At 35.4% G+C, this 26,589-nt stretch overlaps 1 protein-coding gene across 2 annotated transcripts in view; it reads left to right on the top strand.

Annotated features, from left to right (window-relative positions):
- The window catches only part of LOC121428514 (dolichyldiphosphatase 1-like), a 28,558-nt gene extending 1,969 nt beyond the window's left edge, over positions 1-26,589 (top strand). The window contains exons 2-9 of one of the 2 annotated variants that reach the window (XR_005971805.1): positions 15,200-15,300; positions 15,707-15,791; positions 16,886-16,994; positions 17,884-17,982; positions 20,027-20,117; positions 21,137-21,264; positions 22,854-23,172; positions 23,205-26,589. Coding sequence is in view for 1 of the 2 variants with exons in the window: in XM_041625190.1 (XP_041481124.1) it covers positions 15,200-15,300; positions 15,707-15,791; positions 16,886-16,994; positions 17,884-17,982; positions 20,027-20,117; positions 21,137-21,264; positions 22,854-22,890 (650 nt within the window). In the remaining variant the exon portion in view is untranslated. Of the gene's footprint in view, positions 1-15,199; positions 15,301-15,706; positions 15,792-16,885; positions 16,995-17,883; positions 17,983-20,026; positions 20,118-21,136; positions 21,265-22,853 lie in introns of both variants that reach the window. The other variant, XM_041625190.1, reaches the window with a different exon arrangement.

Below are 26,589 nucleotides of genomic sequence, written 5' to 3'. Positions count from 1 at the left end.
ATTTGATACGATGAATATTGTGCATGCATCGCATGGTTTTGAAGCCCATATCTCATGTGCGCGCGCACCTTTTCGCAACGTACGAGTGTAAGTACTGGCCGCGCGCGCACAGAGACGTCGAGTCATGAAAATCTCACGCATTACATTTTTTTTAACTTGGCATCTCTGTTTTTTGGGCGAGTGTTTTTTGGGAGAATAAGCCCAGTCAGAAGAAAAATAAGCTAATGATGATCAATAAAAACAAACTTTGCAGTAGATTTGATTACTATATCCTAGTTAAATATTTTATATATCAATCGATTGTGAAAATAATGTTTTATAAGGTTTTTATAAATAATTTTCTCATGATTTCATTCAGATAACCTGCGTTTTCTTATTCTCTCAACCGACAATTCGCAATTACAGTCAGTACTCAATTCAGTGCAATCCTGGTCACAATCAAATAATATGTCACTCAATCCCTCAAAGTGTTTTACTTTACATATTACTTTTATGAAAAACCCCATCACTCCTGAGGTTCTTGCCATTAATAACTCTGCCTTATGTAATGTAGAAAGTATCAAAATTTTTGGAGCTAAGACTGAGTCGAATCGATTTTAAAATCGGTGTTCGATCGATGTCATCGAACACCGGTGCAGATTTTGCAAAATCGGTGCATCAAAAAAAAAAAAAAAATACGTCGGCCGGCCGATTCGTTTGGTTTACACAATCAATCATCAAAATATCAGTAATGTCCAACTTTACTACTACTTACTTGATTTCTATTGCCCCCAAAATGAAACCGAATGAGTAATTATGATGCTATTCACCATTAATTTGAAGTTTATTTCGATCATAGTTCGAGTCTTACTCGTCTGCTCGTGCCGAGATAATTTATGCACGATGAATTCATGAATGGAAGTCACGGCCATCGATCGTGCATGCGCAGTACTGTTCTTTAATCAACCCAGAAAATGGCCGGAAATTGACGCGATCAACGTAAAATAAATCTTGCTTTCATGAACAATATTAAAATCATGACCATAGAACATTATTAAATCGTAATATTTAACAATAATTTGCATATGATAAATTGATAATCATTAATATGAATTTAGAGCTTGATGTGAAACGTTTGTATTTCGTTTCAATTTTCAATGGCGGACATCTCATGACGATCGACTTGACTTCTTGAGTCGAGCTAGTGCACTTGTCTAAAAAAAATAATCATCACGTCAGGATTGATTCTCGAACATTGTCTACATGCAAAAACTCTGTTCAAGTTCGTAATATCCCCATATAATAACATTTTACATGACAAAACAGAGAAAATTGCGTTTGATATTTTTCCCATCAATTTGAAGCTAGTTTGTGTCCAACTTTGGGCTCTGATTTCATGAATGGGAAAATATGTCATACGTCATCAAATACGCATGCGCATTGTGCTTATTTTCTCGGAGCTTATGGAGGAGACGTCCAGAGATGGAATAACAATAGAAATAATCCCAGTATTATTTCTTCCATATGAACATAACATACTTTGCTGACATCGTCAATATTCTTAGTATGACCATAAAATCTTGTTAAATCGTAATAATTTAGATGAATTTAGGGCTCGATTCGAAACATTCGTATTTATTTTGATCGCATGCTCAATTGCGTCTAAAAAACTGGATTGTCATTATCAGGATTAATTCTCGAACATCGTCATAACTCATATTCCACAATCTTTCCTCACAATCGTTATATCAGCATTGAATAGCAATTCAAATGACTATCCAGAGAAAATTGCGTATTTATTTATTCCCATAAATTTATTTGGAGCTCATTTTGGATCCAACTACACAATCTCAGGCAAGTTACAGCGCTCTCCGTTGATTGCACTTGTTTGCTGGCGCTGACGTCAAGCACGCCTGTCGTTTCGGGAGAGTGATTGTACGGAGCTGCGGACGGGGCTGGTGAATGGACTGCGAATGCTAGTCGACCGAAAATCATTCGGATCGACTCTGCGTGATTCATGTCTTTATTATTGTTTCATTTTAAACTTATATGTTGTCATCTGCAAATATCATTGTTGAAGATATTTTGGGAAGAATTCTGCTTTGGTCCCGGCCTTTTTTGTGTGTTTTGTGATCATGGAAAATACAAACGAACTTTGCTCTGTCATCTGCTTGTGCAACGCTCACCCGGCCAACGCCAGCGCATACCGTCAGTGCGTAGTGCATATGCAAATAAAGCGCATCGCATCGACGCAAAAACAGACTAAATTTTCCCCGCCTTCAATATTCGATGCATCGATGTTCGATCGAATTAGAGCTGTCGAACACCGGTTTTCAAAATAATTGATATGACTCAGGCTTAGTTATTATACAATCTGATTTGAAATGGAATTTACATGTCGATGACTTGGTTAAGAGGTGCAATAGAAAATTATATATGTTAAGGAAACTGAAAAAGTTCAATTTACCTTTGAAGGATTTAGTGACAATATATATGGGTTATATACGACCAATTTTAGAATATTGTGCTCCAGTTTTCCACAGCAGTCTTACAGCAAAACAAAATAATACTATTGAAAGAATACAACGGAGAGTATGTAAAATTATCTTAGGACATAATTACATTACATACTCAAATGCATGTCAGGTATGTAATTTACCAACACTTGAGGAGAAAAATCTCTTTCAACTCATCCATTGTGTAAGACATGGCTACCTAAAAAAAACATACAAACATATCTCTTCGTCGTACAAACAACTATCAACAGTTTCCAATAAGAACAACAAGATTTAAAAACAGTCCATTGCCTTTTTTGGTAGACATACTCAACAAAAGATGAGTGTGTTGACTAAGAAAGGCAATGCAAATGGTCATCCTCACCCCATTATGAAATTATTTTTGTCATTTAGATAAGTGTCAGTCTCCTCTCCTTCAAGTCTGCCATTATCATATTACATTCACTCGTTCATCATGTTCATTGTCTTTTATGCCTTATTTAAAATGTATTTACTTTTAAATGTATAACCGTTTTTAATGCATTTTACTATGTATTTAATAATGTGCCAAAACCAACTTGTAAGCATGATCTTTCCAGCTTTTGCTGTTTTTTCATGTATAATTGTTAACATGTTTGATTATCAATAAAGACCATTTTTGAATTGAATTGAATTGAATAGGCCTATATATACATGTATTAATTCAGGACCATTCAGATTTTTATTAGTGGCTTGGTGGCGAGATTTCATAATACTGCAAAAGACAAAATAATGAATTACCGGTACTGTACATGAAAATAGACAAATAAAATGTTTACCCTCTCACACTGTGAGAAGAGAAGGCAGTATGAAAAGAGAAAATAAAGAAAATGAAGTGAGGAAGGTGATCTCAAAGTGCGAGAGCAAGTTAAGTGACTCAATGCAACTTTTGAAATAATTTTTGATTTATAAATAAAACTGAAAATGTAATACCCCGGTATATGAATTGAATATTCATCAGTCCCAACACCCCATCAGCTGCTTGGACAAAAAAAAAAATTATGGTGAATTTAAATACAGCTTAGAAGGGAGACCATGAATTACATCATGAAATACATGTATACCATGATCATGAACTATACATGTACACCATAAACTACATCATAAAAATGTTTTAATTTTGTGAATTTATCCAGTCTGTATACTCCTTGGTGACATACATTTACTTGTTTTTATGTATTTTTTTTATTTGGTCTCTCTTGGTCCCCACTCTCACCCCCCCCCCCCCTGCCTCTGTTTCTCTAGATCCTGTAATAATCAAAGTCAAATGCCCATTTTGCAATATTTAGCTTTTTCACTCCATCCCCCCCCCCATAACCAAAACTTCGCTAAATTTACTAGCTGGAGATAAAATATATCATGGTCTCCATTATGATTGTCATCAAAATTCTTTATCCTTTGGAACAAGATAGCTTTTGTGAAATCAGAACAATCAAAGAAACAGATCAAAGAAAGTTTGAGAAAATTCAGACAAATAATGAGAAAGTTATGAGCATTTGAATATTATGATCACTAATGCTATGAAGATCCTCACATTGGCAATGCGACGAAGATGTGTGATGTCACTTGTGAACAACTCTCCCCATTAGTTTGGTATATATTTCACTTAAACTAGACCCCTTTTTCACATCTATCAGTAGAGCATATTCTTTCTATAGGAGGGCATGTAATACAGATTTTTAAAGAATGAAGAGTTTGTACCACCATAAGAAAAAGCAAAAAGAGACATTTTTTTGGTATTTTCTAGTGCTTCAAAGAGAAAGTTGTTCACATGTGACATCACACATCCTTGTCGCATTGCCAATGGCCACGGGAGGATCTCCATGTAGCATTAGTGATTGCAATATTCAAATGCTCATAACTTTCTCATTATTCGTCTGATTTTTCTCAAATTTTCTTTGCTGGTATTCTTTGATTTTTTTCTGTTTCGACACAAGCCTACTTGTTCCGAAGGTTTCATTTCCCTTTGAGTTTGATGGATATCTGTTCACTGACATGTTCGTTTCTTCAAGTGCTGTATTAAAGTCAATGGGCATTTACCTGGAGTTTCAATCACCAAACTTACTTTTCCTAAAAAAAATGCACAAATTCGGCTCTAGAAAACCATGAAAATGTTTTGAGCGTTGAGAGCGTTGCACTTTCACTGTGCAATCATGATCATACAAATATTGTTGTATAAATCCACATTCAAGTATGATAATGATTCATTAATTTCAATACAAGTTCAGTTCGTTCAGCAGCCTTTTTCATGCTGTCAAGAAAATCAACACCAACACCAGACTTGCAATCACCCAATTGGTGATTTCATTTTCAATTCTGGTGTCAAGTACCCATTTAACCTTCAGGTTCAAGGTTAATCTGGACCGAATAGTTGTAAATAGGGTATAATTCACCAAGCAATAAAACACCATAACTTTCATCAAATTACTTTACAAATATACAAAGAAGTCATTTAATTTTAAAGTTTAGCAATATCAGGTGATCATGCTATCGTGAATATGTGCAATAGGTAGGCTGATGATGTCATGGTCAAACTTTCCTTTTCGTTACGTTTTTACATGTATGTGTAAAATCATAATATCATATTTTCATAAAAGTGTGCATCATATAACTCCCTTGTGACAACATAAGTTGCAGCATTACAACATGTATCTTATACTTAGTTAATCCATAAGTTTGTATAAAATTTGAAATAATATCGTTTCATAAATAAAATAAACTATAAATTTATAGAGTAAAGTGGGGATACTTTTCATTGCATACATGTACATGTATTCATAAGGACATGCATGGAACCATTTCACCGAAATTCATGTTATGCAAAACTTAAAAAAAAAACCTTTGTCATTCATTATTACGCATTTGATTTTGATGAAATTTTTAGTTATAATATGTTTTTTTTTATTACCCTTTCCATCTTTGAGTTCTCAATTTCAGGATGGTTTGTGAAAATAAAGTCCCTATTATCATTTATGAAAAAAAATCAGGTATCAGGCTCTCTCTATTCCTTTGTATTTTATATGAAAATTTTAATGTTGTAAAAGATACCTTTACAAAGAAAATGTGAAATGGCCATTATACACTTCTTTTTTGCACACAATCTTACCTATTAATTGCCATTCTTGTTCATTGTATTGTGTCAAAGCACAGCAGTGTAATAAAGTCTCAATGCAGATTGATTTTGTCCTGTATTTTTTATTTTTTAAAATGAATGAATAAATTATTGTATGTTAGTAAAGTATGGAGATTTAACCCGAAACATACTTTTCATGAAATTTACAAAATTGAAATATAAAATATGTCATAAAATAAGATTACAATAAGCATACTTGTGGCATCATTGACTGGCATTGTACCACTCTTATTGTGCCTATGACTGCTTTGAGAAATGTAGCTAAATTTTGAAATATAACTTTAATTTCATTACTACTGTGGCTCAGTGGATAAGTCTCTGGACCTTGAACCACAAGGTCCGGGTTTCAATTCCCACCGCACCACATGCATTCTTTGGCATTTATGTACTATGTACATTTGCCACTTATCACCCAGGTGGTGTAAATGGGTATTGGGGGAATGCTTGAGCGCCTGATAAGGGTAGCCAGTTAGCCATGCTATACATGTAGCTGGATAATAATTAGAAACATTTGTATGAAACGCTATATACATGTTGCATATATTATTATTATTTAATTCTTATGAAAATTCATTTGCTAGTATGAATGTTTGATTGTTATTCTCTATCTACTCAAATCAACTTTCTATTGTGATAGACAAACATGTTGTGTGTTGTTGGAATGCTTAGAAATAGTTTATATTTAAATTACTTGTAATTTTTGAAAAAATGTCCTTCAACGTCATAATACTTGTAACAACTGGGCCAAATATTTGAATGTAGTCGGGGGTATCTACATGTACACAATGCACTATGCAGCATTGTGATGAAGTGGTCAATTCCCTGCACCATACATTGTACGTAAAATGTACATGTATATCAAAAAGGTTTGTGATTTGATTTCTGCATGAGCACACACTTTTCAATATTTGGCAAGACATTCATAATTTGACACACTCTACCCAGGTGAGGTGCATGTAAAGGGACACCTGTCTGGAATTTATTCCTTTAAATGTAATATTTGTAGAGTAGGATAAAGCTATGGTGATGGTACATTTATGCAGTGCTTGAAAACGTAGAGTTCTATGTATTATCAGGAACGTTAGCAACATCGACAGATACTTTTCATTCTAATGGCATTCTGTCTCATTCCCTCTTTATAGTGTGACCAGAGAAGTTAACATTTATCTGAAAATACAACACAACACTGGTCTAAATGTTGTTCACCATTTCAATTAAATTTATTCATCTCTATTTTCATACATTTTAAAGTTCTGTGACATGAATCATTATGTTATCAAACAATACTTTTTACACTATTCTGTGGAAGAAATATACACCACTTTCCAGACGTGGGGAATTTAAGATAATCGTTTTGAAAGAAAGGGGGGGGCAAGCTTGGATCTGATTCATTGTATAGCTAGCCTAAACATCTTTTTTTTCTTCAATATCTCATACCCCTTTCATAAACCCAATTATGTGGCTAATAGCAGCATAATTTGGTCGTAAAATCGAAGGAGGACCAGAGTTATCCGCATTATTTTGATACAATTATCCGCATAATAGCGGCATCGGGACCAGATTTTGACTTTATGAACGCATTTCCAAATAATGCGGATAATTGCCATGGTGCGGTCACAAGGTCATCCTTTTCCAACACAACCGCATCGGAGGGGGGTGTGCAGTTAATATGACGATTATCCGCCTTTTTCAGGACGGGCGCTCGTAAAAATAGTGCAGATTATTTTCGGAGTTTGTGAACGCAATTTTTATTGAATTGTTAGGCGGCTAATTGGAGGATTTATGAAAAGGGTATCATTTACTTGACTTTGGAGTGTTATTACTAGCTGCATTCAGCAGTGGAACAGCTGCAAAGAACATTATGATCTTGACAGCCTTGTGGCTTGAAACTAAGCCATGATTGCTTGCATGGTATTGTAAAATGATTTAATTAGTCATTGAAATATAACCTCTGACCCTAAAAAAGATGGAATTTAAAATCTACTTCTGCCAGCATCTGCTGATTGAGATAGTGTAGAAATGCACATGTACATTATAGGTGGTTTCAAACCGCCTCGATCAGAAGAATCCCAGTTAAATTACAAGAACTTTTTAAGGCTTAAAAATACCCATTACAGTAATTATTCCTGCATCCACACCGACCCGAAATATACTTTTCAAGATAAATTACCGAAGTTAGGATCATGCGCAGTATGGTCTGATTAAGCAGACAAGGCGCGAGATTCAAAACCACTAGCTCAGCATTCACCCACGGCGCCCGCGTCTACACGCTGGGCTTAAAGTTCCTGTAAATTGCTTTCACATTGCCAAAATACCTGCGACCTTGGAAAATCCCTGCGAAAGTTCTCGTAAAAGTACATGTACGTACTATTTAGTGGGTATTATCTTTGGGGGATATTACACCTAATTTGCTTTCACATTGCCAATATTACCTGGTATTTTCTGATCAGGTAAATTTCCTGATCAGAAAATACATTGAACTGACGAACTCAAGGCAGTCTGAAACCACCTAATGTGGTAAACTTACTAGACCTATAGCTAGCTACATGTACACTGTACTGCAGCAACATTTTCATGGCCTTTTGTAGTCGATCAACAACGCTATCATCAGTTTTGTCATACTTGTAATTAATCATTATCTTTACATTATCATCTACATTATTAATCATTGATCTATCATCCTCTACACCACTATCATCAGTCATCATCATCATCATCGCCGTCCTTGTAAGAGTCACTCCAATTTGCTGTGAATTCCTATTAAGAAGAAAAATCGGACTATATGAGACTAGATAAAACATGTTAATTAATGTTAATTGACAATTTCACTAAATTTATTTTGCCATCACTAATCCCTGTCTCTGCACTAGAAAGCAGATTTCAGTGTATCCAAAGTGGAACAGTTTTGTCAACAACACCATCGAGCAGTCAGTATTTACAGTAATTTTGTATCGAGCAGCGCAATTACAACTCATTCTCAACCATTGCCAATATAACCTCTTCTGGAGCAAATGTCAAATCACCATGTCTATACATTATGCGGACACAATTTCAGAATGCTAATTACTGTGTGTAAATGCATCTATCCATCCACTGTGTGTGCTTTATGGGTGCAATTAGCTCCTGGCCAGGATGCAATGAACGAGTGGGTGTGAGAAAGCGAGCTATAAAGCAGGAACTGTTTTTCAACAAATGATAAGGTTTTTCTCGAAAATTGTCGTGTACATGTAATTTGTATTGGGTCATGCGATACATGCAATGTACATGTAATATCTATCGTTAATTACCCCACAACTCATTGTTAACATACAATATCAATATCTCTCTCCCCCTCTCTGTCTTTTTCTCTTTTCATCTCCATCTCTATTTTCCTCTGGTAACACTTCATGTTTTTCACACTCACAAAATCTCTGTAAACGATTCCCCTTCAGCTTCATCTGGGAAATGTGTCTTTACTTAAAATGCTTAAAAGTGAACTGTAAAGTTTGAATATAATGTTAAACTAGAATTTAATTCGTCATGCGGACGAATTAGGTGGTCTGTCATGATTTGTCATTCAGTGTCGGCTGATGTATGAAATAAATCATTTAGATATCATTGATAATCTTGATCGTAGACATCCTAAGAATAAGTTTTGACCATTGCTAAATGTGATTATTGATGTGGTGATGACAATCGTCAGACATACATCTTCAAACAGATACATACAAGATAGATGATTATATATATAGATGGATGGAGTGGTGGATGGAGCGATGGTTGGATAAAGTGATCTATTGAGAGATAAATGATAGGTGGTTATATTAATAAAACATAGATAGACAGACAGACAGACATATAGATAAATAGATAGATAGATAGATAGATAGAGACAAATAGATTGATATAGATAGATAGCCAGACAGACATACATATAGAAAGATAGATAGAGACAGGCAGATAGATTGATGGATATATAGAACGATAGATAGATATACATATCTAAACAGATAAATATGTTATATTAGACAGAGAGAGAGATAGATAGACAGATACATATACAGAGTAGGTAGATAGACAGATAGACATATACATGTATATGGATAGATAGATTTATAACAGATAGCGGATGGACGGATATGATTAGATATAATACAAAAAAAGTAATTATAATCTGTTTTATTTTGCAATATTTTAGCTATTAATTATTACAATTGTTATAATTGATCGTGCGCAAGATAGTAAAAAAAAAAAAAAAAAATCATGTCCACCGGCGGACTCGAACCCCTGCCCGCATGATTGAATGAGATGCAAGTCTTACTCCTAACCGATTGAGCTAGCATATTTCCCATAGACTTTACACGTAAGCAAATTTGAGAAGTACAATTCCAATTTTGCAAGCGAAATACGGGCATGATCCCGGCATCTGATCAAAAAATGAAGGGCACACTTCCGAAAGCTAAGGATCTCAGCTACAACATACTAAAAGCTCAGGGAAACTTGACAAGAAAAAGTGGAGATATGGCTCACGAAATAGAGGAATGTCGAATCTAGTTTTGAGAAAAAGTCATGTCCCATAGAGATTACACGCAAAATGAGGAAAAATGACATGCCTCTTTTCATCGCTGTTTTACGCAATGATGCGTTTCTCAAAACGAATATGAGGAGAAAGAGTACATTCTAAACTAAAACATATCCAAATCTGGGCGAAAAACAATCTATATTCGAGAAGTTACAACCAAATTTGCATAAATTTGATGACGTCATTTTTGAAAAAATGAAATTTTTAGTTTAGGCGCCATTTTGATGACGTCATAATATAATTTAGGGATATTGATGACATGAAATCAAATCTACAACTCATACTCTATCGATATATGAAAAAAAAAATGGGGGTCAATGGTAATGTTGTAACCCGCAAGTGAAAACCCGAACCGTACCGTCCCGTATAATCCAATAATTTGCAAGCGGGACCCGCTGACCCGTCGGGTTTTAACCCGCAAGTCAATTTATCTTTGAAAAATGAAAAACATTATTTCTGCAATCCCCACACTATACAGGCTCAAATCAGGAAAATATATGTCTACTACTACCTAGCCTAGAGTGAATTTACTTACAATTTGCAAATTCGCCTTTTATTCCGGAGAGAAAATGTTTTTTTTGGTGACTTTGTACCACGAAATGGGTCCGCTCTGATCTCGAAATTGAAAGCATTACGCAATTAACGCCTCGGATCGGAGCTAGCTAGCGAGCCGCAGCTCAGCGCGCTAGCTAGCCCAGGCTGCCCAGCAAGGATCGGCAGACGGCAATGTTGTTTTTCAGTCCAGGTCGGTCGACACTGCAACTCACAACAATCATAATTACAATATTCAATTCTATGGGACCTCGTCTATAAAGTAATCAAAATTGCAATAAATACCTGGATAATGATACAGTCATTTTTTTCTTCTCGTTTATCTCTATATTATTTCCTTCTGTTTTTGTATTTCATTCGATAATATGGCCGCTAAAACTCGATGTTCAGTTTCCCGTCGCCCGCGTTTGAAAATCAAATTCTGAAAATAAACTATTTGGATATCTAGATTCAAAACTGATTTAAAACATTAATATAAGCTTTTCAGTAAGACAATTACTTGTATATCTTGTAAATACCTGCAAATCTTTTCTTTCTTTTTTTTGTGAATGGAATGACGCTGCATGCTCAACCATACCTCGAGGGATGTTCGTGCAGGCTCCACTCAACGACCGTAGAAGTGGTGGAGCCTGCACGAACATCGCTCGAGGTATGGTTGAGCTACATGTACCTCAATAAATCCCAAAGTCTAGTAACCTCGCGTTGGTGAGTTATCATACGGCCTAGTACTCATCCAAAATAACTTATCTTATTTGCTAATTATAACTTAAAAATCATTTGTTTTATTTTTCCAAGGGGATGAGTTAAATATCAGACAAAAAAATCATCAAAGCTCAATCTGTTGCAAGGCCGACGGGAGACTCACCCACGTACGCATTGGCGCTTGTGCTAGCTAGTCTGAGCTCTGTCTCTCTGCCAGAGCTCTGGGGGACAATTCGCTCTGTAAAGGCCTCAATGATGGTGATTTTCTGCTTCAGATAGAGTTTATATTTCGGGTATATTTTTCAAAACTGCCAATGAAGTTTGATGATTTCTTCATTGTCATGTATATTTAAGTAATTAATGAGTTCATTCTCACCAAATTTAGACTCCCCCATAGAGAAATACAATTTTCGTGGAGATCTGCGTTTTCAAAGAACTTCAGGAAAAGTAAGGGTATGTGGGCCTTTATTACATGGCCAAGTACTGGAATTAGATGGAGTAAAAATTAGATATTAAATTCATTTATATCAAGTTCAACTCACAGTCTCACCCACACAAACACACCCACATCCAAGATTCTAGGCATGAAAAAAACTTTAAAAATCATACAATACTAAACAACAAGTAATAATTAATTTAATAAGTGAACAGGTATTCCTCATAATACAAAAACGTAGCATTTGAAAAGAGCCCCTGAAATATTGCAAAAAAAATGAAAATAGAGCCCCCCCCCCAAAAAAAAAATGATTAATTTGTCCCTGGCTTCAAGTTCCACAGAATAAAGTGCGTTAAAAGGTTACAAAAGGTTAAACTTTCATCTTCTGAAAAATAATGAAATCGGTTCCTCATTATGAGCTGGAAAAAATGGGACGGGAAACTCAACATCGAGTTTCATTGGCCCATGCGGTTGCTTTTGACTGCGCTGCATCCATGCACGCACTGGCGCTGGCCTTTGAAAGAGAGCAACTCGATGTATTTAACCTGTTGAACTGTCTCAGACTCAGTCCTGTGCACTATTCACAAGACAAAAATACGCCGGCATTTTTAAAAGGAAATATCTACGTCTCTAAAAGAATCTGCCACGTAAGAAGCACATGATCTTAACTCAATTTTCACTGTGAATGTTTTTATCATGCGTCGTTTATTCTCCCTTTTTTTCGCATGACGGTCTGCGGGTTTGAGAATGAACTCGGCCCGGCCCGCAACCCGCGATCGGAGGCATACCGGCAGGTTAACCCGTACCGCAACGGGTGCGGGTTACAACATTAGTCAATGGACTATTTACAGAGCTACAGTAAATTTTCAATAGGCATGTTTTTGCCCATATATGGCCTTTAGTGAGAGCTCGCGCGCACACGTGCTGCAAACTTTAATGGGTGTTAATTTCTATATTAATGGTTGTAGAAGGTTGATCAAGGTATCAAATTGCTCAGAATTTTATTAGCAATGCAATGATATTAAAAGAAACGGTTTTTCTGCGTTGCGTTAAGGTGTAACGCGCGGAAACGCGCGCGCAAATTTTTGAAATGCTTAAAATGACCTGAAACGTACCCAAAAAATTTTATAGGTCATTTGGACGATTTTTTTACCTTTGACGCGCGCGTCATGACCTCTACATGACCTTTGATGACATTGACAGTTGACCCTTGACATGAAGTTAATGTCATGTAAATATTGTTAATTTTTGATAATTGATAATGAAGATATGATCAAATGAAGAATTTTACAAAATGGCGCGTAGATGACTTCATCATAACCATATGACCTTGAAAAGCTTAGTATGCCGTCTCTATGATAGATTCTATGTATGACGAAAAAATCAGCAAAATTGATTCAGCCAATTCCGAGAAAAGTTGGCGACAAACATAGGTGCCAAGAATAAAGAAAGAAAGAAATAAAGAAATAAAGAAAATTCTGACGAAATCAATAGGTGATCTGTCACAGATAGACCACCTAAAGAACAAGATATCACATCATAAAGACAGTGAGGAGAATCATCTGGATGCAGTGTACAAACTGTACAGGTATTATAAGATTGTCTGTTGGGGTCCCTTATTTCATCATGAACACCTCTGTTCAAGGATTGTTGGGATGACAAGAAATCATGATGTGGTCTTCGTATAATAGTTTTCAATTACCATGAGAAAATAAATCTGATTTTGGGGTCATATTCAACTTTTCACAAAAACTAGATGATTTAAAGAGATAACAGCATACTTGGTAAACTACAATTAGAGTGAAAAAAGGACGGTCCAATATACTCAAATTTAAACTCTTTAATCCAACGTCCTTTTCAAATAGAAAAAAAAGGATGTTGATAAATTCTTTCCTACATGTACCCCCCCCCCCATTCCACCCTTAGCCCCACTCTCTCATGCTTTTATTCTAATACATTTACATGTAAATTTTGCTCTCTTTCTCTGGCTATATCTTGGTCTGGCTTGTCCTGTCTCTTCCTTTTTTTTCCTCTCTAGCCAGTTTTCTCTTCTTGCTCTCTCTCTCTCTCTCTCGAACTTTTAGTCCTTCACTTTTTTCACACCTCATCATACATACACACATGTATCTCTTTATCAGTTTGGCTGTGTCGATAAGGCCAACTCGAGTGTGACATGTTATAAGAGCGAGATGAAAGCATCTTCAATTTAGAAATAATCATTATGGTTGATGCAGGCTCCCCTGGAACTCTTTGAAGCAGAGCTAATTACATTGTCTCCGGGCTGCATTATCCATGTACATAATGTGCATGGACGCCACTGCAGTACGTGTTTTTCATAGCAGGTCGTTGGCAGCAGACGATGGTGTACAGTCACGATACTGTATGGGTTTAGTTTGTCTACATGTACATACTGTTGAGTTGTGGGGGAATTATGTGCATGAATAGTCTTAAAACTGATAAAATGTTCATTGAATTATACTTCTGTTCACAGTGCGTATGATTGATTAAATTAAATTTTTCAACTGCATAATTCTACATGCTAATTGCTAACAATCATGGATATACACATGTACTGTGTCTTTTATTGAAATGTACATGTAGCATAGTGTTCTTTTTTTCCAATACCATTTCCGGTTGATTTCAAATGTTCACCTTCCAAAAGAAAACAAAAATATTAAACAACAATAAGTGTTATTAATGACAAATGTTGAAGAATCTTCATGTGAACAAGCGTGCACCTGAATCGGTGTACCCATCTAAAGGATTACCTCAAAATCATCCAAACATTTATTTACACCTACATGTATTTTAACCACTCCCATCACCATATTGGTGTCTTTGAATTATGGGAACAGTGCCCTGTGATCAGTTACAGTCTAAAACAAAGTATGATTTTGTAATTATAAATGTATGGAAGATAATTGTTTTGTGTACAGAAGAACCCTTTAATTTTAATCTATGTTGTGAAACTTTTGATTTCAAAATTTGATCCTTGTGGAAACAGATTCTAATTTTGTGTTGAGCATGTACTTGTATGTATACATGTATATTTTTTAAATCTCTTTATGCATTTGAATATTAAAATCAAAATACACAATATATTGTTTTGGGAAACATCAAGGATGACAAATACATGTAGTTTTAAATGCCTACTTTTGGAAATGTTAGTGAATCAGTGATGATTCTAAAAACTTTATTCATTTATTGTTGCTTTTAGGTTTTAATCTTTCAGCAAAACGCACAACAACATTTCTTGCAGTACTGACTGAATCTTTTTTATGATTACATGTACTTTTTTACAGATGATGTGATTGGAAAACTTCTTGCCTACATGAGCCTTGTTCCTCTTATCATTCTGGTTGGATTTGTGACTTTACTTCTTTTCAGAAGAGAGCTTCACACAGTAAGATAACAATACATACTTAATACGAAATGAGTTAAGTTTATTTGAATAATTTAGGAATTTTTTTTTTAGAATATGAAATTTCTCCAAAGTACTGATATCAGTATGATTCACAAATATTTGATTGGTTTGGTTATGGAATGCCAACTGCAACAAATTTTCCTTATACTATTCTACTCATTATGCTGGACTTATGGTGCCATTATATGTGTTCAATAGTATTGTGATTAGCTTGCTCCATTTGTTTTCAAGAGGGCATTGCATGCATCATCAGTGAAGAATAATTTGTCAGTGTTATTTACTCATCTCTTTATTTCTTTATTTCATTTATCTTGTTAATTTATTCATTTCTTATATTGCTAATCATTTATTCATTCACTATTTTGTTGTTTCATTTGTACCCTAGATAACATTCTTTGGTGGTATAGTTTTGAGTGAAGGGGTTAATTGGGTAGCAAAACACACCATCCAGGAACCTAGACCATGTAGAGGTAAGTATAGTAATATAAACTTTACTTGTAATTCACTCGCAGAAGAGAGTCTCAATGCGGTAAGAGAGAGGTTTCAAAATAGAAAACCTGCCTGGAACACAGAGCTTATGAAATAACAGTACCATAGATTAAATGCTTTCTTGAATGACTTTAATACACGTTCAAAATTTAATGTCTTAATTATTTATTTGAAGTTGTCACGGCTGTAAATTCTCACACTTTGTCTGGTAAATAAAATACTAATCATCTATTGTTACTTTAGGTTTGCATTGTTATAATATTGCTATTGTAAAATATACTGGATCATATAGTACTTAACGCAAGTTTGATATCAGAAGTGGTCTACAAATGTACCTTGATTTTAGCACAACAGGCGCTAGTTTCATAAAGGACTTGCAACTGTTGTCACTTTGCCATTATGGCGAATACCATGATGGTAATCTTGATTATGATTGGCTGCTGAGCCCTGTTACCATGATAGTTGCCATTATGGCAAAGTTACAACAGTTGCAAGTCTGTTATGAAATGGGCCCCAGCTCCTCAGCATTATTTTTTCAGGGAATAAATTCCTTCCAGGCATTCCTTCCAAATGACCAAAACCCAGTGTAATTCAGGATCAATAAATAGGGAGTTTTCGATTTGCACGTCGACTAGTGGACTGCGACGAAAGTACATCATAATAGTCTGCTTTGTGTTGATGGTATACAAAGTCAGTCGAGCACATGATTGGAAAACACTGAGCATGTGCAAGCCATTCCTGACACTTCAAATTCATTATGACGACCGTGGATTTCGCTCAGATCACACTCATTTGATATGTAGTAAACGAGCAATCTAATCCTTGCCCATTGATTGAAGCCAAGTGGTGATTTACTCCAGCGGTTCTGTATACTGTCAACACAAAGCAGACTATTATGACGAACTTCCGTCGCAGTCCACTAGTCGACGTGCAAATCGAAAACTCACTAATATTGTAAAAAATTGAACCCAATTTTCCTCTCTCTAATATGCATGCCCTAGTTCAACATTCATGTCCTGGCGAAAGAAGTAAGAGGTGCATGCAGCTGTAGCCTCTCTATCCTTTTTTATTTCAGGTGCTGATACATTACATGCTGGTCTACGGACAGAGTATGGAATGCCATCAAGTCATTCACAATTCATGTGGTTTTTTGCTACTTACACAGTGCTATTTATTTATATAAGGTAAGGAAGCCTAGTGTATTTTTGCTTGATATCATAAAACATTTAAAGATAATCTAAACATTCGCTACATGTTTTTTGTTTGTTTTTAATTAACTGAGTTGGTCTGAGTTGTTAGAAAGAAGAAAAAAATATATAGGCCTCTTTCCTTTTCTCAATCAAGATAGGGTTCTAAACATGTTTTTGTTGTTGGTTTGCCTTCCACCTGGTACTGAAAATGTACCAACCGGCAAGTCATTTACCTTTTTTTTATTTAATAATATGAAGTTACTTTACTGTGTAGTTTTCTTGGCTTGATGCATTGTAATATCACCAAGGTTGACAATGGCCATGTATAGAAGAAATACATTTTTAATGGATTCTCTTAACACCAATGTTATAAATGATATAATGTATGAAAGGAAATTTACTTTGATTTAGGGTCCTGGAAACTTAATTTTCATCTGAATGTTTGATTTGTATGGTCTTAATTTTTTTCTGCTTTCATACTTTCAATCCCCTTTCTTTAAATCTTCCCATTATCTTTCCTTTAAAATTTTCCTAATTCTTTGTCTTCTTCTCTTCCTCCTTCTCATTCTAATCCTTATTTTTCATATCTTTCTCATCCTCCCTTTTTTAATCTCCTTTCACTTTGTGTTCATTTACATGTACATCTTTCTCTTCTCAATTCTTATTCATTTTGATCTCCTTTCTCATATTGAATACCACTTTCTTTTTTTCTTATTTCTTCTTGATCTCTCTTCCTTTCTCTTTGCCATCTCTTCCTACTTTTTCTTTATTGCACTCCTTGATCTGATATCAATTGCCTCAAATTTATTCAGTATATTTTATGACACAAATAAAATTTTGATTTTAACTCTACACTTATGTTGCATTTTTGTTTTATTTGCAGACTACATCAACCGAACAGTAATCTATTTATTGAGCAGGTGTGGAGGCATATGGCAGCCACTGGGGTTATACTTTGTGCATTACTAGTGTCTGGTAGCAGGTGAGTAATGATCATGGAAGATGTCTCCCTAGTTGCATTTAATTAGTCCGCATTATTAAAGAGTATTATTGATTTTCTTGCATTTATGTATATCTACCGGATGCTCATTTAAATCATTTCTTATTTTTTTAAAGATCTGAATAACAAAAACATACATAATATATGCACTATGTATCCCAAATTCCACACTTTGTCTATCTGAAATTAACCTAAACAAAACCTCAATAGATGAAAACTATCATATGCATCATATTTTTGAAAACAGCATTTCAAAAACAAACAGTAAAAAACAAGCAAACATAGATTTCCTTTGTAATCTGATAATGTTTCTACAGTTGTGATTCCAACACAAGAGTCTAAAAAACATGTTTGACTTGATGTATGAACAAAACAGTGAGCTAGGGAAAAGGCTTTTTTTTTTGAAGGATAGCAATGTTACTTTATCGAAATACACTCTTCCAGATCACGATGACAAATTCTGATTCTATGAGCTTCAAACTGTGCTATTATCAGTTATTTTTATTACCATCTATCTAGATCATTCTCAGATCATTGTGTCACTTTCTTCCTGCTATGATTGGTAAAAATATCACCCACTTCCTGTCTTTTAACATAGATCTGTCTCATTTCAAGCAAAACACATACTTCCTTTCCACTTTTTACAATAATGTGTTTTCCAGTGAAGATTCGTAGACATACATGTTGATGTACGTTCGCATATCAAATAAGTCCACATACGTTTATGAGTTCCATAATATGTGTTTATTTTGAAATATTACCCTTGTATATGATGAGTATGGAACAGTCATCATATTCATGAGAGAAAAAGGAGAATAAATAAATGAAAAAATTGTATACTCGTATATATACAAGTTTCCTATTTTGAAACAAACTTTGTATCACTAATTACAAATGAGACTTTCCACCCTTTGTGTGTGTTTGTGAGTGCTTTGAACGTAATGATAAAGGGTTATAATAGCGTGGTTTTAGGTAATGCTCATGTCTGCTGGGTATTTGCTTTCACTTTTCCAGATACGCATCATATACTGTAAACAAACCTTGTTTGATTTAGGTGTGAATTGTGTAAGCATGGGTCAGGTTGGGTTTATAGTGTTCTGTTTCATTTTATAGCACCACAGCTGGAGTCTTCTCTGTATTTGTAATTCACAAAAGATTTTTTGATGTTTGATTAATGTCTTTACGTTTCAAGTGTAATCGTATACTTTGTCAATAAACCTCCACAGATTTGTCGCATAGATTTGTAAAGTGCCAATGAAAACAGGTTGGTTTGAAAATTATGGAATATTGTCTTTACAATATACATGTACTATCTGATATCCCACTCTGTCCGTTGAATTTCATTGTTAAATTGAAATAACCCCAATGTATAAATGTAACACCTACTTAGTTACCACAGAATAAGGTCACCTCACCACAAACGCCGCCACAATGTTTAATATTCATGTTTCATAGGCTACATGAATTTACATATCTTGTAGTAAAGAGTGTGGATTCATTTCACTCAATGCCTGTCTCATTTGTTAAATATCAAACCGTTGAAGGAAAAAAATTAACATCCAAGCTCTGTCTAAGACAGAATAAAGTGAACTTCAAAATTAGAATTGCACCTATGCGTAAAAAATGAGACAGTGCATTGGAATCACCATTAATGATCTTTTTTCTTTTTTTTCTTTTTCTACTTTAATAATAATAATAATAATAATAAACAGTTCTTGTATAGCGCATATCACAATTATGAATAATGTCTCTATGCGCTTCCAAAGGACTTGGATATTATTACCCCAGCTGTAGCTTGGCTGCTGTAATTACTATGATTACAGCGCACACACATTTCAAGGAATAAATTCCTGCCAGGTACCCATTCACCTCACCTGGGTTGAGTGCAGCACAATGTGGATAAATTTCTTGCTGAAGGAAATTACGCCATGGCTGGGATTCGAACCCACAACCCTCTTTTTCAAAGTCTGGAGACTAATCCACTGGGCCACAACGCTCCACTTTGTTTCTGATTCATCCTATACAGAGTTTATCTGAAGTATCACACATTGCGACAGGTTGTATGTGGAGGACTACTGGGAATCCTATTGGCTGTGCCTTGGTTTACTATCACACAGGTAGGTTGGTTGCATGAATCTCTTAAAAGACAAGTCCACCCCAACAAAAACTTGATTTGAATAAAAAGAGAAAAATTCAACAAGCATAACACTGAAATATGCATCAAAATCGGATGTAAAATAAAAAAGTTATGACATTTTGAGTTTTGCTTCATTTTCACAAAACAGTTATATGCACATCTCGGTCAGTAGGCAAATGAGGGAACTGATGACATCACTCACTCACTATTTCTTTTGTATTTTATTGTATGAAATATTTTTATTTTCTTGTCATTGTCATGTGAAATGAAGTTTCATTCCTCCCTGAACACGTGCAATTCCATTATTATAACATTTTGTGCTACAGACAAGAAGGTCCTAATCGTCAAATTCGTAAAAATTGAAATATTGTATAATTCAAACAAAAAACAAAAGGAAAAGTGAGTGAATGACATCATCGACTCTCTCATTTGGATATAACTGGCTCGTTCATATAACTATTTTTTAAAAATAAGCGATACTTTGAAATGTCATAACTTTCTTATTTTACATCCGATTTTGATGAACTTTTCAGCATTGTGCTTGTCTGATTTTTCTCTATTGATTCAAATCAACATTTTTCTGAGGTGGACTTGACCTTTAATTAGCCCGTGCTATTTTAACTCGCATAGCTGGGGTGGGAGGGGCATTACAAATTTGGTCTTAAAAGATGTTATCGGCTAAAAAAAAAATCATGAAACACATCACAGATTTATCATAAAATTGTAAAAACATCTCACGGATGGCTGGAAGCTAAATAAGTCTCCTACTCTGGGAGCATTTCATGAAGAGTTTAGTTCTGATTTTCACACACTACTTTCTGGTAGCTTATAACAATAGTCAATTGAAATCACTATTACTGTATATTTGTTTCTTGAAATGCTCTTTATATCTGCTCATTCATTTGATGTTGCTTTGTACAAGTCTTAACTTTAATCCCTGAATATTTTCTTGTGTGAATACCCCCTCCGACTTTCAATTTCATTTCCCATTGATTGCAGGTGGTGCTAACACCGCTGTTTCCTTACCTGGTGTCCTGGCCTATTTGTGAGTTTTTCCTGATCCGTGACTCAACCCTCATTCCCAACGTGCTCTGGTTTGAATATACCACTGCAAGGACAGAAGCCAGGTAGCATATCTCACACTTATCATTCCATTGTCTTTAACCAAGCATTATTAGCTCACCAGGGGCCCGTTGCAGAAAGAGTTGCAATCAATGCAACTCTAAAAATCATGCGCAACTTGATTTTCAACCAATCAACAGCACGCATTTGGGACTTGCGATTGATCTTTTGACTTGCATTTAAACACAACTATTTCTGCAACGGACCCCAGGTTACCAATTTGAATTCATGTTTAATGTCAATAAAGACAAATCTTGATGTTGCAAGCAAATAGAACAATATTGATTCTGGCATAATTCATGTAGTGCAATTCAGTCACGGGAAATGGATTAAGTGCCCACTGGATACAAGTCCTTTAAAACATTCCTTTTGAATGGGAGACAATGCTGCTGGTCATTGAAGACAGGTTTTCACTATTAAAAGAGAGATTGCCGCTAAGACAGGTTTGACTTATGACTATGAACGTGCATAAGATGGATTTAGAATACTCCTAAACTTATTTTTCAAAACAGACCTTTTGTTTACCAATGGATTTGCCAATTCAATTCAATGATTTCAAATGAGTTTTAAGAACCATAGCTGTGACACAATAAGGTGACTGCAAATATAGTTGCATGCTCAATGTACCCAAGCTTCCTGTCTAAAAACAATATAAATAAATATAAATGAAAAATGGAAATAACCGAAGAGGAGGATGTTATTTCACTTGTTTCTGGCTCAGCATGCTGTTATAGAGATGAATCCAGATTTTTCCAATGGTTTTTGTTAAATTTCATCATGTTTATGTAGATCGTATAAAAGAAAAGGAGGAAAAATAGTTGCTAATTTGAGTGTAGTTCATAATCAGCCAAAATGCTACTGCTAACATACGGTGTGTTGCTACAGAGAATCGTTGAAAACGGTTTATCTTTTCCGAAATCAAAAAACCATATTGCCCTTAAAACAACCTGTTTCTACGGAGCGAATCTAATTAACTCACATTCCGCAAATACTACGTCAATTGGAAAAATCAGGAAATTCAACCTATGACCTCGCAATACTTGTGGTATGTCATCTACTGCGAAATTGCACTTCCGGGTTCTCGCACTCCCGCCAGACACGATACGCTTTTTTGCCGTGTGTTTATATAGAAAAGTGAAACGGATTAACACAGCAATAACCACCTCCCAGAGATGGATATGAGAAACCATGGTCTAACAACCATTTGGTCCAATCATTACTTCGTCTTCGTCCACTTCGTCTCTGACCATTTCATCTCAAAACCAGTTGGTCGAATGCTTGTTTTATTTTCATTCATTTCGCTCAACTAACACTTAATCCAACTAGACCAATGGTATATGGACTAAATGGCTATTGGACCAACTGGTTATTAGACTAAATGGTGAGTGGACAAAATGGCAATTAGACCATGTGGATATTGGACGAACCGATGGTAAACCAATTGATGGTAGACACGTTGGTGATTGGATGAATTGGCATTAGACAAAATAAACCATACCAATTTTGCCAATTTAGGCATATATATGATGATGGGATAAATTGCTCATTTTAATCCTAAAAATGTTGCCAATTTGATGATTCTTGTTTTCTTCAGGACGAGGCAGAGGAAGCTTGGGAACAAGATGTCATGACGGAGCATTTGATTTTAAAACCCGCTGCTCCCTCTGATCGACCTGACAGTGACTGTGTACATTCAGCAAACAGTCCTATTAAGCACGCATTGGCGATATTCAACACTTTTAATCTCATTGACGAGAGAGTTGGCACTTCATCAATGTATTTTAAATATATATGAGAAGTATTTTTTATGTAAGAGAAGATATCATATAATATTATGCATTCTCTTGATTGATTATTATCACGCAAGCAATGAAGAATAGACGTGTAAACTAAAGGCAACTTGTCAATGGTCTGTCCTGCATCCTTCAGTAGTATACCGGTAAAGGTGATGTGCTTTTATAGCAGCTTTCCCGTATTCCCCCATTGGGTGATTTCAAGTCTGGTGTTGGCCTTGGAGTTGGTGTTGAAATTTGGATTGCTTTCCCTAGCTCCAAATCTTATTCAGAGTTTGCAAAACTGATCCAGATCACATTATTGACATCTCAGAAAGACAGAAACTAAGTGAGTGACTTTTCGGGACCATCTTCATTTTATATTTGGTGTTATAATCGTGTGAAAATTTACCTAACACCAGAAGGTCAACACTGAACTTGAAATCACCCAGTGTTGTGTTAATGATGAAGAATGAGGATTGGTAATGAGAAGCTGCTCATTAGATTCCTGCCAGAAAGACGTAGCTCTGTGACTTTTGACGAGGTGCCTGTAGTGATTCAGTTTAAGGGGGAATCCAACATAAATAGAAAGGAAAATGAAAATTCAGACAAGTTGATAAGTGGAAGTTTGAACAATATCGCATAAACAATATTAAAGTTATGAGTTTTTTGAAGTTATGAAAATTGGTAATCGCTATACCCATTGAGACCTCATATTTGCCACATGTGTGATGTCATAGTGATGTAAGGCAAGGACTACTCTTCCACGTACTCCAATACATAAAGTGGCCAAAAAAGAATGTTCAAATTCTATTTTTCTTTTATCAGGACATAAAACAAACTACCTGGGTTATATTTAGATTACTGCCCCAGGGGAATGGGTACTTATGAGAAAACCATAAATCTAAGATAATTGAGTAGATGGCCTATGGGAAAGTTGTCCTTGGCCCTTGTCATAATTTACTCAACCAGTAGCCAATTTGAAATCTTTATGGTCTGAGGGATCTCAAATTTAAAGCAGCCATAACTTTCTTATTGCTTGTCCGATTTCTTTCAAACTTTTATTTTTTTTTTCTTTCCAATACAACAGTTATAACCAAGGCTGGATTCCCCTTTAAGGTATCATATTTCTTTCCTGGTGAAACCTAGCAAAGAAGTTATTATTAACCCAACATAATAAAGTTCATTTACATTACTTGTTGCTATAGCTTGTAGACTTCAGGCAAGCCTTCTGAATGCCCATGGTATGACATAAAAATATTTTGTAGAATAAAAAAGTAAATTATTGAAAGTTGATCATTGAAAAATGAATTTAAAAAAATCATTGGATTTTTTTTCCATGATGATCAATTCTTTGAAAGGCTGTTCGTACAGTACAGTGCTTGCCATACATCAAATTTGAGGTTTGTGAAGCCATGCTTAACAAAGTGCTTTATGAGCATCGCCCCCCCCCCCTTAACTGGGTTTTCAGCAATTTATTTTATTTTATGGCTTTTAAAGAAGGTCACAATTTCAAATACATGTATCATGTATTTGAAAAAACTTGATATGAAACAAGGGTTTTGCGTGGATCAGGGCTTTGGCTTCAAATTCGTTCTGATTTATTAGTTTGAAACCAATATATGTGAGAAGCAAAATTGAGATAATTATGCTGTGCACATGGGCTAGTAATAGCTGACTTAAGGTTTACTTGTTAAACCACACTCTTATGAAGTGCCGGTTTTCAACTAATTCTCCTAGTACAGGGGTCAGTTGCAAACAGAAGCAAATGAGAAGCAAAAGTTTAAAAGAAATGGAGAAAGAATTATATTCTTGAAAGTGATGCAGTTTGGGTTTTACGAATCAACCAAATCCAAGATTATACTGGGCAGCGCACACAATTGTTCAGCACATGAAATGAATAGCTTTCAATTTTTAATTGAAATTGTGTGATGAGATTGTACTTAAAATAAGATTCTTTTCATGCTTAAGTATGAATAGTGTGTTGAAAGAACAAATTGATTGATTGATTTATGAAAAGTATTGTACCGTTACTTGCAAGTGGGCAGTGTTGCAGAAATGCATCAATTGCTATGAGGTTGATTTCAATAAAGATATCGTACACTGCTGAGGCTTGTGTTGTAAAGAGTTACAAAAATGGTACATGTAGGACACTGTACTTATTACAATCCTATAAACTAGTTTACTGGAAACCGATTCAGGAAACCAGTTTAGACCAGTTTGCTAGCATTCCCATTTGATCACTCCAAAGTGATTTTCAAAACCACTTCACGGTCGCTTCGCGGAAAGAGATCTTGTTGCTATGGGTACGCTCTCAGTTTCGTGCAAAATTTGGAAAGCGCAGGGTAGACATGTGCAAAGATCGCTTCCCAAGGAACAGTTGTGTCCTCACTTCTCTAATAGGCTATAAATTTTAATAAGGCAAAGTGATCTTGATAATTACATTGCGAGGTGGTCTTCCGAACCGGATTTGGAAAATGGCATCCAAGATCGCTTTGACCGTTCTCATCACATGTTAAACTAGTTTTAGGACGGTAATGAGAACGGGGTCTAACTTTGCCATTATGGCATCTACCATCGTGGCAGGGCTCAGCAGCCAATTGCAATCAAGGCTTTTCATTCATAGATTGGAGTGGGCTACATATCACTACACATCACTATACGCATTGCAAATTGACCTTTCAGCTGTTGCTGCTGGTCAATCTTCATTTACCAATAAACAAGTAATAAGTGAATTGCTGCAGGTCAGCTTATGGCTGCTGCTATGTCAGAATGCCTTGAGCAAAACTTTGAAAGTGGTTCTTGGAATGCACATGTTCTCTCAGTATTTTTACAAGCTCTAGACTAGAGTGAGATTACTCTATTGTAACAGTGCATACAATAACTGGTGCTATGTAGGAGAAGCTTGAGGCAATACTTTTGGGGAATGATTATTTGCTTTATTCATGGTCATGCGAAGAGGATTGACCATTGATTTATTGTGTTGATGAAGGAAGATGAACGTGGAAAACTATATCTTGTATGAAAAAGAAATGAAGCTCTAGAGTTATGGGTTGGTTTCAACGTACATATGTATCAGAAATTGGTATGGAAAGCCATCTGCGATTGATTGCTTCAGGTAATCTGGATTGTGTATCAGGGTTTGTAAACTGATTTTAAAACAGAACAAAAAGCAAGACCTTGGAGAAGGTTAGGGGCACTGTTTCATTAAATTTGTTATGTTTCTATGTGATTAACAAGAAATTTATGGCTGCTTTGTGAAATGCGCCGCTGTAAGATGGATAACCAACCAGTTGAAATGCTCCCCAGGGAGAGGAGAATGAACGTGCATCGTATAATTGCTGGTGAGACTGATGGAATCCTATGAGTTGGTTAATAATATGGGGTGCTTAGATACTGGAAATTGGCATGGATGGGTATGAAATGCCATTTAAGTCAAGTGGCTATGGAAGGATGATAGACGATGATTCAGAGCAGTTAAATGCTGTTTTCATAGTACCCGTTCTCATAAATCTTGTTATGAATGAAAACTGCAAATGCTATGTTTAGCTACCCTTA

This window comes from Lytechinus variegatus, chromosome 15 (assembly GCF_018143015.1).
Source record: "Lytechinus variegatus isolate NC3 chromosome 15, Lvar_3.0, whole genome shotgun sequence".
NCBI lineage: Eukaryota > Metazoa > Echinodermata > Echinoidea > Temnopleuroida > Toxopneustidae > Lytechinus > Lytechinus variegatus.
Note: the sequence above shows the minus strand (reverse complement) of the source record. Positions and strands in the feature narration are given on the sequence as shown.